This window comes from Microcebus murinus, chromosome 11, assembly GCF_040939455.1.
Source record: "Microcebus murinus isolate Inina chromosome 11, M.murinus_Inina_mat1.0, whole genome shotgun sequence".
Taxonomy (NCBI): Eukaryota; Metazoa; Chordata; class Mammalia; order Primates; family Cheirogaleidae; genus Microcebus; species Microcebus murinus.
This window is the reverse complement of record NC_134114.1, coordinates 71,055,440-71,074,186: the sequence shown is the minus strand read 5'-3', so window position 1 is coordinate 71,074,186 and position 18,747 is coordinate 71,055,440. Positions and strand designations below refer to the sequence as shown.

General features: G+C 34.8%; 1 protein-coding gene across 1 annotated transcript in view; it reads left to right on the top strand.

The window, feature by feature from the left end:
• ELL2 (elongation factor for RNA polymerase II 2) overlaps nucleotides 1–18,747 on the top strand; it is a 79,066-nt gene that overhangs the window by 7,836 nt on the left and 52,483 nt on the right. The window contains exon 2 of the mRNA XM_012773857.3: nucleotides 11,284–11,331. Within this exon, the coding sequence (XP_012629311.2) occupies nucleotides 11,284–11,331 (48 nt within the window). The remainder of the gene's footprint in view (nucleotides 1–11,283; nucleotides 11,332–18,747) is intronic.

The window sequence follows — 18,747 nt, the reverse complement described above, 5'->3', positions numbered from 1 at the left end:
TCAGTGTTTTTTCACTTCTTCCAGATTACCTCCATTTCTGCTTTGGTGTTTTGATTCTCTTATTTCTTTTTGGCTTGACAGTTCCTTATGAAAAACAAAACAAGAATCATGAATACATAAAGCTTTTGTTATACACACACATTGTAATGGATGATAGTGCTTGGTTCATGATCCTTGGAGGTAACCTTGGCTGGAAGACTTTCCCACTGAACAGTGAGATTATTCAAGAGTGGAACCAGGCTTGAACTTTCTTAGATTCATTGAGATACTTTAGGATCTAAATATGTTTATCTGGAACTTAAGTGTTAGCATAGTTTAAGATAACATTTACTTAGTATTGTTGCTTTTGGCTCCATTATTAGAAATCATGATGCTTCACAGGACCAGAAAAAAGTGTTCATGTAGTAAAAATTCAATTCAGTATCTTATGTTTTTTTCTTTAATAAAAGGTTAAAAGGTAGGAGTCAGAGTTAAAATTACCCAATATTCATTTGTTCACTCAGTAAACATTTAGCCATCTTCTGACATGTGCCACGCATAGAACTAGGCATTGGAGATACAAAGCTGAATAAGTCATGGATGGCCCCTGTCAAAAAAGCACTTGTCATTTAGTAGAAGCAGCCAAATATGAAAAAATAAATGCAGTAAAGTCTGTGTTCAAGGAGTACACCAAAAGAGAAAGGGCTGCATTTGAGGACCTGTCTGAGAAGTAGCACCTTCTTCACCCACCATCCTCCACTCAGCCCTCTGTTTCTACTACACCTCTGAGATTATACTGACAAGATCCCCTGTTGCCTAATCTGGTGGTCATCTCTCTGTTTCTCTCTTACCAGCCCTCAGCAGTTATTCTATTCTGTTGACCACTTCTTCCTATAAGAAACACTTTCCTGATTTTTTTTCCTACTTCCCAGCCAATTCTTTCTCAGCCTCCTTTGCTTACTATCCTCTGCTTGACTGGCCTCTGAATGTTGGAGATCCTGCCTCCCTTCTCTTTATCTGTTAACTCTCCCTAGGTGAGCTCATCTAGTCCCATGGATTTAAATGCCATCTCTGTGTTAATGATTCTCAAATATTTATCTCTAGATCTGTCTCTCCAACTCCAGACACTTATTTTTTTTAGCACATCATCTCCTCATCAAAGTTTAATACACATCTGAAACTTTATAAATCCAAATCTAACTCTTGATTTCACTTATTAAATCTACACCTACTTTAGTGTTCCCCATCTCTGTAAGTGGCAGCATTCTCCACCAGTTGCCTAGAAATTGACTAGTAACCCTTGATTTATCTCCTCTTTTCTTGACATATTTGATCCATCAGTAAGTTCTGTCAATCTTCAAACTATCTGGATTCTAACCCCAACCAATACCACTATTGCAGTCCAAGCTACCATCATCTCTCTTAAGGACCACTGCCATGGACTCCCAGATGGCCTCCAAGTTTCTCCTCTTCCCCAATAATCCATTTCACACAACAGCCAGACTGATCTTTTTAAAACATTAAGTATGATCATGCAGTGTCCTAGTTTCAAGCCCTCTAATGGGCCCTTTATAAAAAGTGTTTTAGATGTCACATTTAATCAATTTCTGGTTGTTGTTGTTTTTTAACAAAAATCTCCATCTTCCAATCAAAGCTTATTTTACCACTTGGCTTTATACTTCTGTTCTAGAGATCATGATCTCAGGGAACAAATCTTTATTTGCATTTACAGTCAGATTTGACATTAAGGTTATTTTAATTTTAAGGCTCGCATTAAGCTCTTCGGTAAAAATGGTGAGTTAACGCTTCAAGTGTTCTTGATTTTAAGGATATTTCATAGTAACTAACTTTTTGGTTGCTTCTTCAGTTTAGATTTTTGCCTTCCATGTTCCTTTAAGAGCTATTTGAAATTGTAAGATTTAAGACTCTAACCTATTTAACTCAGTATTTTTTTTTTAATTTGACCAGTATCAAATAGACAAAATTTTCAACAAGCTATCTTTCAAAACAAAGATTGTGTTAAATAGGTTAGAGTTTTGGTAATCCCTTTTATATTTCACTCTTTTCTGTGCTATAATGGCTAGAAAGAAATTATTCTTTACTCCATTTGCTCTTTAATCTGATGCTTTCAAATCTGCAGAAAAGGAGTTTCTCCTACATCTAAGGTTGGATTGACTCACAAAGCAAAATACTAGATTGGTTTTGGAAGGCTTAACAACTTTCTTTTTGGCATCTAATGAAAGGTTTGAGGCAAAGGAGATACCATTTATTAAAGTAGTTTTGGATTATCTTTAAATTTCACATCATGTATCATTCTGAGCATATTATCAGCTTTTGGCAAGAGTTGAGTATATTTGATTCTTTAGGATCAACTGTCTGATTTCCTATGCTATTTCCTGCCTTAGCTCCAGTTTTCTTCTTTCTCTCTCTGCCTAGAGTTTTATTACAGTGGTTAAAATATAAGTATTAAATAGCCTAGATTCTCTATCAGGTGATGTTATAAAGAACAAAGAATAAGATGACCCTTTAAATATAAAATCATAACCACAAGTTCTTTAATGGTATAGTGCCTCTTTTAGGAAAGAAAGATAATTTTATACAAGTTGCATCCCAGGAAAAATCATATCTACTTTTTACAATTTGCTTGCACAAGTGAAAACAAAGTCTTCAATTACCGGATATTTTCCTTAAGCCATAGTGCAAAACCAAGAGTGATTTGCTATCAGTTTTTAATGCTATGGTTTTCAAATGTTTCAAATTTTATAGAACTATTGTTGGAGAGGGGAGAAAAAGGCTAGCTATGTAAAATGGTGAATAATAGCACAGTTCTTAAGGCAAGACAGTGGTGGATAAGAGCACAGTTCTTAAAAGTATTTTTAGGTTTGAGTCTCTTATTAGCTATAGCCTTAGGTAATACATAGGACTTACCTGAGAAATGAGAATAATAGTATCTACCTTACTAGGGTATTTCTGAGAATTCTCAGAGGTATCGATAAAAATGGTTATTAGTATCTGACACCTTGTAAGCACTCAAATAGTAACTGGCTAGCTATAATTATTTCTTAAAACAATCCCACCGCATCACCTGAACCATCACCATTTATAGAAAATTTTTTGTTATGTGCAAAGTTACACAATTGTATTTGACTCTGGAATTTTTTTTTTTTTGCAATATCCTTATCATGGCTTATAATGCAGCTTTACATACCCAGATAAATACCTAGTATTTAATAAATGTTTTTTGGTTGATTTTAAATAATTAAAGAATAATTCAAAAGTTAACTTTGAGTTAACTCACAGTTCTCTGATGGGTTCAGAAGGGAAGCTAAAAATATTACAAATCTACCTCTAATCTTAGAAAATAAAGTGGGAAAGATCTCTATAATGTTTCTTAGAGAAGTTGCTCTTTTCTAGGCCCCGAATGTTATTTCTTATGTCTGCATATTCACAGAACTGATGATGTTTGATTAGATAAAAATAACCATTGATTTAATTTGTTTACATGGATAAGCAATATATAAATAATCAGGAAATGGTTGTAAACTACCTTTATAGGGTAATAGCTTTATTTTATTCAACTCCAAAGAAATGTGAACTGTGCTCCATCCACCCTAAAGGAATCATATCAGAAATTGTATTAGGAAAATTAATATTACTTAGTAAAATAACTTAGAAAATTATATATTACTTTTATATGTTGTGAGGAATAGTCCCTGGAAATAAGTAGACATAGATCTCTTTGATCTTAGAGCAATTTTTTTTTGCAGTAGCATTGGCTTATAATTGCAGACATCAAGAGTTACAACCACACAGTATTTTAGTATTGCCTATACTTCTATGCTTAGGAATACCCTGTATTTCATAAGAGATATAGGGGTTAAATTCAAGGAGCTCTAAAAACAGTGAAACTGCTAAGAGCTTAACAGAATCTTTTGACTGCAAACAATCAACCTTTATCAGGTTGTTGAAATATTTGTCAATAGGAACTAGCCAGTTCCAATCTGCTGTTGTGTTTTTTGGCTGGATGTAGATACCAGATCACTGTCTTACTTATATTATAGGTCAAATACTGTTCAATTAAACCCTAGAGTAACTTGATTTTCAAAAAAGTTACTTGGTGCAACTGTTTAATTAAAGCTAAAAGCAAAAGTTGAAGCCCTACCGAAACTCATTTCTAATGGGGATGTACTTAGTAAATTTTTAAAAATACAATGTGTTAAGATAATGTTTATGCAATTAAACTTAGGTTAAAAAACATTTCACCCAGAAGTGAATCCACAGATTGACAGCCAACTCATTTTCAACAAAGGCTCCAAGAACATACACTGGGGAAGGACAGTCTCTTCAATAAATGGTGCTGGGAAAACTGGATAGCCATATGCAGAAAAATGAAACTGGACCCCTATCTCTCTTTGTATACAAAAACTAAGTCAGAGACCCAAAACTATGAAACTACTAGAAGAAAACAGTGGGGAAACACTCCAGGACATTGATCTAGGCAAAGATTTCTTGAGTAAGACCTTAAAAGTACAGGTAACGGCCGGGTGGCTCACGCCTGTAAGCCTAGCACTCTGAGAGGCTGAGGTGGGTGGATCATTTGAGCTCAGGAGTTCAAGACCTGCCTGAGCAAGAGCAGGACCCTGTTTCTACTAAAAATAGAAAGAGATTAGCTAGACAACTAAAAATATATAGAAAAAATTAGCCAGGCTTGGTGGTACAGGCCTGTAGTCCCAGCTGCTTGGGAAGCTGAGGCAGAAGGATCGCTTGAGCCCAGGAATTTGAGGTTGCTGTGAGCTAGGCTAATGCCACGGCACTATAGCCTGGGGAAACAGAGAGAGACTGTCTAAAAAAAAAAAAAAAGTACAGTTAACCAATGCAAAAATGGACAGGTAGAATCACATCAAGCTAAAAAACTTCTGTATAGCAAAAGAAACAATCAACAAAATGAAGAGACATCTCACAGAATTGGAGAAATATTTGCAAACTACCCAAATTGACAAAAACAAACAATATATATATATATATAAATATATATATATAAACTCAATGAAAAAAAGCCAAATAATCTGATTTTAAAAAGGCACACAAGATCTGAATAGACATTTCTCAAAAGAAGACATACAAATGGCCAATATGTATATGAAAAAATGCTCAATAGCTCAATATCACTAATCATCCGAGAACTATAAACCAAAACTACAATGACTATCACCCCAGTTAAAAGGGCTTTTATCCAAAAGAAAGGCAATAACAACTGCTAGGGAGGATTCAGAGAAAGAGGAACCCTCATTAAATGTAAATTATTACAACCACTATGGAGAACATTATAGAAGTTCCTTAGAAAACTAAAAATAGAACTACCATGTGATCCAGCAATCCCACTGCTAGGTGTATATTTAAAAAAGATTAAATCAGTGTATCAAAGAGATACCTGCACTCCAGTGTTTTGCAGCACTATTCACAATAGCCAAGATATGGAATCAACCTAAGTGTCCAACAACAGATGAATGGATAAAGAAAATGTGATACATATACACAATGGAATATTATTCAGCCATAAAAAATAAAGAAATCAATCCTGTCATTTGCAATGACATGGATGGAACTGGTGGACATTATGTTAAGTGAGATAAGCCAAGCACAGAAAGACAAATATCTCATGTTCTCACTCTTATGTGGGAGCTAAAAAAATTGAACTCATGGAGATAGACAGTAGAATGATGGTTATTAAGAGGCTGGGAAGAGTAATGGGGAGTAAGGGATAGAGGGGGATATTTAATGGGTACAAAAATATAGTTAGATATAACGAATAAGATCTAGTATTCAGTAGCACAGTAGGGTGACTATAGTTAATAATTTATTGCATATTTTTAAATAAAAGAGTGGAATTGCAATGTTCCAAACACAAAGAAATGATAAATTCTTGATGTGATGGATAGCCCAATTACCATGATTTGATCATTACACATTACATGCCTGTATTAAAACCACCTGTGCTCTAAATATATGCAACTATTATGTACGCACAATAATTAACAAATTAATTTGAGAAACCAGAAAAAAAACATATTTATACAAAAAACTAAAATGTTTGAGACATTTTCTTGGATGGTGTTGACTTTTAAAACTTATTTTTCCTGGTAGCTACCCTATTAATACAGTGGTCAAATATATAATAAGTGGTATAAAGTACTACCTGTGGCATTTTTTTAAAACATTCAAGAGCTATAGCCTAGTAACATAATCTTGTCTAAAATTGAGATTAATATCAGTAAAGCATTTGAGATTCTTTTAAGTATTTTTCTAGATTGTCAGATATTGTAAAGGAGTTTTTTAGTAGCAGTGAGCTTAGTTTGCCCTGTTTGGATAAGAACTCATAGCTATTCCATAGATGAGAGTTTTATTAATATTATTTTTTAATAAAAATGATAACACAAGTGTTTATATATATTATTTTATTATACAGTGTCCTAAAAGCAAAAAAACCTAATTTTTAGTTTTTAGTTCATCAGAAACTGAACATTAGAAATGATAGTGATTTTATGAAATTCATTTTCCTTGGACAGAAACAAAATGACAGAACTGAATGAGCATTTATGGTCTTTTAAATGTTTAGCACTAGCAGGTAACCTATTTCAGAGGCAAGGGAAAGGAAGAATACTGTATTTGGAGTTCAGAGGACTGGATTTAAGTCAGTAGCTCTGTGACCCTGAGCAATGCGCTCTACTTCTTGATACTCATTATTCTACCCTGGAAAATAGGGATAATGATGCTTTCTTACCACCCAGTGCTGGTTTTAGGAGTCTCACTTGAGACAATGGATTTAAAATGTTCTGTACCATACATTAGAAAACTAAAAGTGTTCATTCTTATTGAGGAATCAAGCAATATAGGTAGAACTATAATATAAGCTTAACAAAGGGTTAAGTTCTAAATTCAGAGCATGAGGTAAAAAATTACATACAGTCAAAATAACTCTTACAAGTCTCTAAATTGATATAAAGAATAGTACGTATTATTTTGTCTATACAACCCTGAATAGTAATCTATATAAGTGCATAAGGTATATAGTAGTGTACTACATATATAAAGGGAACATATCCAAAATGATTTTACAATACTTATTTTTAGGTGAGAACAATACAGATACATACTTACAAGTTAAATATGCCTAAGACTCCTCTATATCATAACAATTAGGAGTAAGACAACCTATGAAAAAAATACACCCCAGTGTAGTGGGAACAGCAGACATTGGCATTGGAAAAAACAGCTAATAGGTGTTAACTCAAAGTGAGCATAGTTCAGAGTTAGCAAAATGTGGCAGCAGTGTTTGTTTGGTTAGAAAAGATTTAACATTTTAAAATTTGAATCCTTTCCTTTGGGCATTCATTCTCCAGATACTTACCACTCCTTGTTGCTTTATACCCATTTATTCCACATAAATCTGCTTGGGGTCCTTAAAGACACTTTAACCCTGCACCTTTGACTCCTTGTTTATCCAAAGAAAGGTGAAGCTGAGGAAATTAATCTCGAGATTGAATGTTAAATAAGTGATAAATATGGATTGGTAAATTAGTGTTTGGGAAGTTATGCCAGGTTGAAGGCACAGGAAGGAGATAGAAAGTGTTTGCAAAACAAACAAAAATGGTTAATAGCTGAGGCATTTTGAGGAGGTAGTAGAAGTTGAAATTGGTTGGTCCTATAATGGTGTGTTTTCTATTTAGGAGTTTGCTTTGTTTTGATAGATGGTGGGGAAGAACTCACCGAGAGTGGTGTAAAGAGAGGTTCTGCTAGCTATTTGAATGATTTGAAAGGATTTGATGGAAAGGAGGAAAGCCTTTATCTAGTTGCAAGGTGATAAGGGCCTGGCTTTCAAAGTAGAGATTAAGAGCTTAATTTGAGGAAGTCTGGGGCAGACAGGCCAGAGTGATGACTGGGAGCCCTGGAGCCACCCTGGCATCATTTTTCTTTGGCGCATGATATTCAAGCTTTCAGCACATCTTCTTATTCTTCCTAGGAATTGTTTGTTCTGTCCACCATCTTCAAGTGCAGCCATACTAACTTAGACCTTTGTCACCACTTCCAGAGTATTTCTAAAGCATCCTCTAGAGCTGTTCCCTAGTCCATTTCTTTAGCCCCAACATAACCAGATCCAAGTTCTCTTTATCTATCTTGCACATAACTGAAAGAGATGCCTTCCCCCAAAACACTTATTTCAGCAACTCACTTTCTCATTCAGGAAACTGGGAGAGCCTTTGTTTATCATACCAAAGGCAAGACTTAAAGGTCCATCAGTGAAGGGGTAAGGAGGGGATTAGGCCAAGATTATCTCACTGGGTGATAACTTTTTAAAATTATTTATTTGTTTTGAGACAGGGTATCTCTGTGTTGCCTAGGCTGATCTCTAACTCTTGGCCTCAAGCCATCCTCTCACCTCAGCATCTTGAGAGGCTAGGACTACAGGCATGAGCCCGCACCCAACTCAGATGATGAGCTTTTTGAATAGACATCCTTAGGTCTGAAATTTCAATTATTGTCCTATTTATTCCGTAGCAGATAGAAACTAAAAATGAAGACAAATTTTAAGGATAAGGAATCTCCAGGCCCAGTTCTTATCCTTTCCATTGTATTTCAAATATGAAAGAACTCTGTACACACCTGGACAGCCCTCTGCCCATTCTTTTCTTGCTTTTTCCCTCAGGGCACTTTCTTTCCCTGAAGTTTATCTTTTCTAAACTGCTACTTAAGGTCCACCTTTTTCATTAAACCCTTTCACTTTTCTAGTATCTATTCTAACCCATACTCTCCTCTCCTTTTTGAGAATTCTTACTCTACTTCCTAGTAGTACTTTGCCTAGCACTTACTCATTCTCAAATTTCCCCCTACCCAAATGTGAACTCCCTGGCATGAGGGATCAGACCCCCAAACTCTCAAATATCCTATAGCAGATGTGTGTGGAACATAAGGCAGTAGAAGACAAGCATTTGAACCTTTATCATCATGGCAAAATAGAAAGGTTGAGTCCTGGGTTCTGGTCCTAGCTTAGCTATTAATGGAATACAGGGCTTGTGGGAGTTGGGCATCAACTATATTATCTCTAACTATATTCCTCTTCTGGAATTAAAATTCTGTGATTCTAGTGACATATAATTGACAAATAGAATATGGTGGGGTGAGGAGAAAGAAGAGGCTATACATACATTAATTCTAAGGTGGTAAGCCTGGGGAACTAAAAAGATAGAAGTGCCATTACCAGAAAAGTAGGAAATAGGTACCAGTTTAGTTGAGTAGGCTGGGGGGGGGGGGGAGTTTAGTGTTTGCCAGTTATTGAGAGTTCCTTGTCATTTATGAGTTTCTAATGCAAAATGTCCTATAGGTAGTAGTAAGTAGCTGGCTGAGGAGAGATGCCAATTGAGGAATGGAGAAGAGATTCGTTCAGAGTTACTGTCCAACAGGTTCCATGAGCCTCCAGATGAAGTAGATCTAGAAGGAGGAAAGGAAGGGCACTAGCTTTTGAAATGAAATCAAAGAGCTGGGAGGACTTGTTTCTCTAAGTGCAGAGAAAAGGTTATATCCAGTAGAGAAGTCAGCAATTTGAAAACTGAGAAAAACTTTACATTTATTTGACCACAAAGAATTGATGAACTTGATGGAGAGAGAATTTCAACTTTAAGTGGTGAGCTGAAGACAGCCACCGGGTTGCAAGAAGTCAAGGAGGGAATTAGAACCAGTCTCCAAGGAGATGTTCAGTGTTTGTGATTTGAAAGGAGATTCAGGAGGCAGGGCTGATGGATGAAAATATTTTGAAAATTGGAGCCTGAACCTATATTACCTAAATTGTAAGGCCACTCTACTTTCACACAAAGAGGAGCTTGCCAGGTTTCTGTGGGCATGCTTTTATTACTTCAAGAAGAATAAGTTTAGTCATGGAAAGTAGTTTTAGGGTAGAGTTTTCCCCCTAGAGAAAGTTAATTTATATTTTATATTTTCATAAAAGGTCATGAGTTAGAATGAAATATCACTAAAAATTGGTTATTAAAATGTCAAGCACAACCTTTTTATTTTTCCTTTTTTTAAAAATCCACTTCTCCTACACCAACAAATTGAATTTGTTACCCAGTAGTATTTGATTCTGCTAGTAATCCTGAGGTTAAATGATCTTCTTATGGTGGTAGGACAATAATAACAGTGTCCATAATGTCTTCTCCAAGAAGATGTCTGTTTATTCATTTTTGTAAATAATAAGATGATTAATGTTACCACTTGATTTTATATTCAGGTAGTCTATCTTTTAAAGAATTATTTATCATCTCCTTGTTTCTCTTTAGTTTATTATAATCCTGATTAGTGAATTTTTACATCTGCAGAGAAGTTTTGGGAAGTAAGTGGAAGTAATAGGTGATACACCCTGACTGATAGAAGGGACATGAGAGTGCCTTTTTAATATTTGGGGTAGAGGTGACACCAGAAAGCACTGTTTTTATTTATATACATTGGATTTGGATATGAAAGTGTGAAGAATAGTTTATAGGCTGATGTTTTACTATTAAACATTATCCAAATCGGATTTCCTCCTGGATTTCTGTTAGCAATTTGTAAAAGCGTTCACATACACAAACATACTGGTGACTTTGATACTGAAAATCATGTCAGAGACTATGGCTGATATTTACAATTACAGCTTTTCTTCCAAATGTACAACTCTATGATAGAATATGGAAATTATGAAGAAAACAAAGCTCATAATAAAACAGAAATATTTCCTGGAAATTTTGTTCTCCTAGTAAGATTCTTATGAGAAAATTGTCAACTTGTTTGAACCTCAACAAAAAAACAGTCTCTGGTAAAATGTGAGAAAATGGAAAGCCACAGTTCATTCTCAAATATTTTAATTTTATATTTCTAGCATCCTGTTAGGGTTGTACAAAGTTCCTCCAATTATCTCTTCCCTCTCCCCACCCCTAGTACAAATATACCAGGAAACTAAGCACCAATATGCTTTTTTAAATGTAAAATTGAATTAGTATACTAATAAATTTTTTGCCAAATCATGTCGGTTTCAAATACATGATTAACTACACTGCCAAAAAATACCTTTTAGTTGTGTAGTTCAGAGAAATGTAAACAGTGTGATATTGTTCATCTCAGGCATCTTAATATAACGACATGTAAAAGCATATAATGAAAAGGGAGTTTCACACATTATGGTGCTGCAAATACAAAGATTTAAAGTTTAAATATTTAGTTCTGTATCATCGTAACCAACGTTTACCTGTTTCTCTCTCTCATTTCTTTTCATAGAATTTAATTCCTTTTCGACCTTCGATTCAGTTCCAAGGACTCCAAGGGGTGAGTACTCTTATTAATTTAGCAAGAAAATCTAATATTCCTAGATGCTATTAAACTTTAAAATTTGTTTTCACCTAAGCCTCTTAATATAGTCAGCCACTCATATTTTGTGAACTTTGTGACTAAAAATTTCTGACATCTTTAAGATGCTTGAATTATCTTCATTTAAAAATTAATTCAGATTTAGTTATTGATATTGAGAGTGTTTTTTTTTTCCAACACATGGATAATTGCCTGTTTAAACTTTTTTTATTGAATTATATCATACATCATGGTATTACGTGAATATGTTTTGTTTACAACTAAACATTCCTAAGGAATTACTGATTTCAGGCAAGTTATGATTGTGATTGTTTTTACACCAAAACAAAACAAAAATTTGCTGTCTGTACACTTAGTTTTTTAAATTGTATGTACTAGGAAATGAAATGTATAAATAGAAATAGTTTTTCTAGGGCTCAGAAAATACAAAGTATTCCTCTTGTTGCTTCTTACAAAAAAAAAAAAAAAAAAAAAAAAGAAAATACAAAGTATTCTGTCTATTTTTTTGCTGCATTTAAAAGCATAATAAATGATAACTCTTAATAAAATAGACCTATGAATTTTGTGTTTATAATAGATGATAAACTTTACAGGAATAGAATCAGTATTTTTTAAATTATTACTATTAATATTTAATATTCATTACATAGACACAATCATTCTTTTTTGTATTCTCACTTAAATTAATATGCATTTCTATATTTGTCTTTATATACTGGCTATAGTATAAAAATTTAGAATATCTGTATATGTATTTTAGGGCTATAAATAAAAGGCAGGCTGAGAGAGAAGGATTATATTCTTTTTTTTAAAATGAAGTAAATTTACCAAATATTCTTTTTTTTTTTTAATTTCAAAATATTATGGGGATATAGATGTTTTTGGTTACATGGCTCGCTTTTGTAATGCTCAAGTCAAAGTTAAAACTGTGCCCATCACGCAGATAGTGTTTATTTTAGGTAGGTTTTCATATATCCCATCCTCCCCCTTCTCCACTACTTGATTTCCTTTGAGAGTTACTTCCCTCTGTGCATATGCGTGCTTATCAGTTAGTTCCAGTTGAATAGCGAGTACATGTGGTATTGTTTTTCCATTCTTTAGATACTTCACTTAGGATAATGGTCTCCAGTTCCATCCAAATTGTTACAAAAGGCGTTAAGTCATTCTTCATGGCTGAATAGTACTCCATGATATACATATACCACATTTTGTCAATCCACTCATGAATTGATGGGCGTTTGGGTTGATTCTACATCTTTGCAATTGTGAATTGTGCTGTAGTAAACATTGGAGTGCAGGTGTCTTCTTGATAAAATGACTTCTTTTCTTTTGGGTAAATATGCAGTAGTGGGATTGCTGGATCAAATGGTACATCGATTTTTAGTTCTTTGAGGAATCTCCATACTGTTTTCCATAGAGCTTGTACTGATTTGCAGTCCCACCAACAGCATGCAAGCATTCCTTTCTCTGTATATTCACACCAGGATCTATTGTTTTTGGACTTTTTAATAAAAGCCATTCTTACTGGGGTAAGGTAATATCTCATCGTGGTTTTATTTATTTATTTTTTATTTTTTTATTTTATTTTTTTATTATTTTTTCATTTTTTTTTTCTTCTTCTTTCACTTCCAAAGACTTCTTCCATCACACTCATTGTAGTTTTGATTTGCATTTCCCCGATGATTAGTGACATTGAGCATTTTTTCCATATGTCTATCGGCCATTTGTCTATCTTCTTCTTTTTTTTTTTTTTTTTTTTTGAGACAGAATTTCACTCTTTTGCCCTGGCCCAGAGTGCCATGGCGCCAGCCTAGATCACAGCAACTTTAAACTCCTGGGCTCAAGCAATCCTTCTGCCTCAGCCTTCCAAGTAGCTGGGACTACAGGCCTGTGCCACCATGCCCGGCTAATTTTTTCTATTTTTGGTAGAGATGGGGTCTAGCTCTTGCTCAGGCTGGTCTCAAACTCCTGAGCTCAATAAATCCTCCTGCCTCAGCCTCCTAGAGTGCTAGGGTTATAGAGGTGAGCCACCATACCCAGCCTGTCTATCTTCTTTGAGAATCTTTTGTTCAGAGTCTTTTGCATACTTTTGAATGGGGTCATTTGATTTTTTTTCCTTGGTGATTTGCTTGAGTTCTTTGTAGATTCTAGTTATTTGTCCTTTATTGGATGTATAGCTTGTGAATATTTTCTCCCATCCTGTATGTCGTCTGTTTGTTCTGTTGATTATTTCCTTGGCTGTGCAGAAGCTTTTTAATTTAATCAAGTCCCATTTATTTTTGTTGTTGCTGTGATTATCATAGGGGTCTTCTTCATAAATTCTTTGCCTAGGCTGATATCTAGAAGAGTTTTTCTAACATTTTTTTCTAGAATTCTTATGGTTTTATGCCTTATATTTAAGTTCTTTATCCATCTTGAATTAATTGTTATGAGTGGTGAAAGAGAGGGATCCTGTTTCGTTTTTCTGAATGTGGCATCCAATTTTCCCAGCACCATTTATTGAATAGGGATTCTTTCCCCCAGTGTATATTGTTGTCTGCTTTGTCAAATATCAGTTGGTTGTATGTGGATGGTTTTCTCTTCTATTCCATTGGTCTATGTCTGTTTTTGTTCCAGTAACATGCCGTTCTGGTAACTACTGGCCTTGTGGCATAGTTTGAAGTCTGGTAATGTAATGCCTCCCAGTTTGTTCCTTTTGCCTAAGATTGCTTTGGCTTTTGGGGCTTTTTTCTACACAAAGTGTATAATTATTTTTTCTGTTAATAGATCTGTGAAATACGATGTTGGAATTTTAAAGGAGATTGCATTGAATCTGTAAATCACTTTGGGTAGTATGGACATTTTAACAGTGTTGATTCTACCAATCCATAATAAGCATGATGTTTTTCTACTTGTTTGTATCATTGGCAGTTTCTTTCCTCAGTGTTTCATAGTTCTCTTTGTAGAGATCTTTCACTTCCTTCATTGAGTGTATTCCTAGGTATTTTGTTTTCTTTGTAGCAATTGTGAATGGTATTAAGTCTTTGATTTGACTCTCAGTTTGACTGTTTTTGGTGTACAGAAATGCTACTGATTTGTGTACATTGATTTTGTAACCTGAGACCTTGCTGAATTTATTTATCAATTCCAGGAGTCTCTTGGTGGAATCTGTGTATAAGATCATATTATCTGCAAAAAGCCAGTTTGACATCCTCTTTCTGGATTTGGATACCCTTAATTTCTTTGTCGTGCCTGATTGCTCTAACTAGGATTTCCAGCACTATGTTGAATAGAAGTGGTGACAGTGGACATCCTTGTTTCAGTTCTTAGTGAGAATGCTTTCAACTTTTCCACCAAATAGTCTTAAAGCACCAAATTACATATTTATACCATAATCAACATGTTATGCTTATTTTAAATATATTTTTAATATTATACTTGTTTTAAATTTTAAAATACTTTAATTCTTTAGCATTTATTCTTATATAAAAGTTTTTATTTTTAATTAATATTGGTACATAATAGTTGCATGTATTTCTGTAATACGTGTGATATTTTGATACAAGCATACAATGTCTAATAATTGCACATTTAGAATTATATTCTTAACTTGTAAATCTGCATACTTGTGAATTTTTATTTAGTTATGTCACTATGCAAAAATGTCAATATAAATAAATACAATCTTTCTAAACTTTATAACATTGAAAACTTGAAAACATTTCAAGAGTCAGATTAATTACATCATTCAGCATGCACTAAGAGCACTTCTAAATCTGTTGTGTAATGCTAACTTGAAGGAGATGCTTGTGTGGATGTCAGAGCTTTGCTTCTACATGACAACTTTACAATGAAGTCTTTTTATCCCTCCTCAGTAACTGAGTGTTCTTGAATGGTATCCTAATTGGACTAAGTGTTCTTCTGAATGTTGTTGTATAGCTTTTTAGGTAGATATTAGCACATGCTGATTCTCTATTCAAGGAGTTAGTTCAGTTGTTTATTTAAAGTTTCTTGAGTTTTCCTGCCAATTTTAATGGCTTCAGTAATATCCAAAGGGATGTTCCAGAGGCAAAGCTGCCTTTCCAGAGGCAAAGCTGAGTCCATGAGCCTTGGAAAGCTCCATGGATTTTCACCACTGTGTTATCTGAGGGGAGAACACTGGGGAGGATGATAAAGTGTGAGCTGTTTCTCTCTCTCTAGGAGATAGAGGGTTATCTCCTTGTTCTGTATGTAGCTCTTGCTTTTCTCCTAATTCTATCTCCCATTTGGGACATCAAGGCCAGGGAAGTGCAAGTAAAGGGCATTTTCTTAGGAGGCACCAAGTTAGACTGAAAGACTAAATGATGGGGAACTAATCTGTGCAGGCTTCCCAGCTCTCCATTCTGACCCCTGTGGCTTTTAGCAAGTATGGTTTTCCCAAGTATACCAGTTGCCACCGAGTCCTAGGCATCTTTGCAAAGCAGGCAGTCTGTATTTGAGCCCTTGGGCTGCCTTTTTTGAATTCTACCTACCTCCCCTACAGGTTTCCTGTCCCCATGTGTCCAAGCTCCCCCGCTCATCTTTGCCTAGTCTAGTTTCTCTTCTTACTCTATTCCTTGCCATAATAGAGTTAACTGATGGAAGTAATTTAGATATAAATGGCTGATAGGTTTAAATCTTACTGAGTGTTTGAATTTTAACAGAGAAACTTTTTAACCCAAATGAATGGTGATTGAATTTGGTAGAGTAGCTGAGAGGTAGCAGTGCTGCAGACTGAGAACTATGGGATGCTTGGCCCTACCTTGCTTATTCCAGTCTGTCTCCTTAACCCCCTACGCTTTTTATTATTCTAACTGAGAACAAAATGTATGGACTCAGCATTGTTTTAGAGCCTGCAGCTGCATTCCAACCACCCCTCCCCCCTTGTCTTTGCCAGCTTTCCCCAGCCCTTTGGGACTTAGTAAAAACAAAGAGTCATTACAGGGGAGAGAGTGGGTTGGCACAGCCCACAGGGAATACTCAGAGCCACAAATGTGAGGGTCTTCTCTACAGTGCTCCTCTGTTTTTCTCATGATAATTTAACATTGCCTGTGCTGATTGCTTTAAAAACTCTCTGAAGGAGTGTGCTTGCAGAATTTTCCTACATGGAATATATTTAGGGCTTAAAATTGAAAGGTTTAAATTTAGATTTCCCACAAAAAAGTTACTTTTCCTTAATGAGAAATTTTGTCTTTTTACGTCAAATGTGATTGAAAATGTACCTTAACTATCATGATAGTGTTATACATAGGCATATTTGAAGTGTAACTGAAGTATTGTTAAAATATCATTTTAAAAATGAACATATACTGTTAAAATTTTTTCCTGCTTCCCTGACGAGTCTCATGCTAAGTACTGCCTGCTTATGCTATTCCTTATTACTAATTATAAGATTTTTTTTTCCTTCAGTACTGTCTTTAAGAAGCTAGAATTTGGGTCTTGGCAGGTTAGCTTTTAAGCATATTTACTTTTATGCCTGAACATGTTCTCTTAGGTTGAAATTTTCTTCTAACTGAGTACAGACTGAAACATTAAAGTATAGCAGTATGCTATTAAAGAGCAAAAATTCTGAGAATCATTGATTACCTGGATTTTTTTCCATCACATTGGATAGCAGCTTTTATAGCATAAAAAATATAAACTATGTCTTTCATAGTTCATTCCACCCTTTTCCCTTAGTGGTAAAAGGTGCTCAGGAAATTAGGTGGTCATTGAAGGCATTTTTCTGGGTTCAGAAAGATGAGGAAATATCTACGGGAGCAGTTGATTTGGATTTCTAAACTCATGAGTATCAGGAGCTGAATAAATCATCCCAAATTCTTTGTTGATTCTGAAGACTGTGAATCTCACAATTCTAATCTGTACTTACTATACTCATAACTAAAGTTTTACTAGTATTATAAATATCTGTAGACCAGCATATTTGAATGAAAAATGTAGTTGGCAAGATCTATATGGGCTGTGGTATTGTTTTAACATTCATAGGGTGGGTATGTTGGCACAATACACCCAATTTCCAAAAGCTACATCTTTATTGTCAAGTAAATTTTCTGAAAACCAGGATAGATAGTTCTGTCTCTTTATTTTAACCAGATACTGAAAATGTGGCAGGTGAAAAATTTCCAAAGATGTGTGTTCTAGTGGATTTTAAAAAACTAACCTGTATTTTTTTATCCTTGTTGAAAGTTTCTCATCTAAAGGCACACAGTTGATAGAGGCGGAGCTGTAACAACAGTCTTGCTTGGTCTTTACACCACTAGGGAAAAGTTCTTCTCACCGTACTGTATAGCTTTAAAAGAAGAGGTGCTGGAAGCAAGTTAACTCATTATTTTCATGTAATGGCAGTTGTTACTGATGCAGTTATCAACTAACATAATTATTCTAAATAATAAACTATGAACAGGTGCCACCAGTGAATGTGCTAATAGGTTAGTTTATTGTTCTGCTTGTTAGTTATTCATTGCACAAACATTCTTTCAGTCCTTACTGGTGCCAAGTACTTTGTTGAGTACTTAGTATGAAAAGATGCAGGGGTGGGTAAGACATGGGCTTCATCCTCAGAGAAGTCAGAGTCTGACAGACACATACAGGCTAGTACTCAGGAAAGAATTAATAATGTAGGATTTGTCCAGAAACCTCCATTTAGAACTTCTGTGAAACAAGAGACTATCAGGCATAAGGCTTATATGTGTATTTCTGATTGGTATGAATCAACCTTTTAAACAAAGGTTTTAGTAGATATAAAATGTTGGCAATAGGTATGCAAAGTTCCAGAAGGCCTGTTAAGAACACAGAACTGTGTGTGTATGCGTGCACATGTACACGCACACACAGAGGTATGTATCTGGTATATTATAATTGAGATAAAATCTGAAATAGCAAGGTTTCAACAGTAAACAAGGCCCACATCTGCTAGCATATGGTAGCCTTACAGAGTGGACTTGCCTGTGGCCTCAGGGACTCATGTCCAGGGAATGATTACCCCAGAGCATTGAGAAATAATGTTACCTTTGTCTCCGTATATGAAATTCTAGACCTCGGCATTAACTCAGTGTTTGTTATGAAAATGTGTGTTCCGAAATGCGTTCTAGTTTAATTGCAATTCTAGAGGCTTGTGAAAATAGAAGTTAGTTTTACATATATAATTTTTAGAAATTATTTTTAAGAAGATGACTAAAAATAGAAAATGTTTTCTATAAGTACTATGCAGTGTCTCCTGTGAAACACTGAATCACACATACTTTTCCAAGAATGAACAAGGAATAGCCAGCCAAACAAGTTCTAAAGGTATGCCTTCCAAAAAGGCACAGTGACCTTCTGAAGATTAAATCGGCATTTAACTGGTAACTTTAAAGGCTTGAATAGTGCAATAAAACT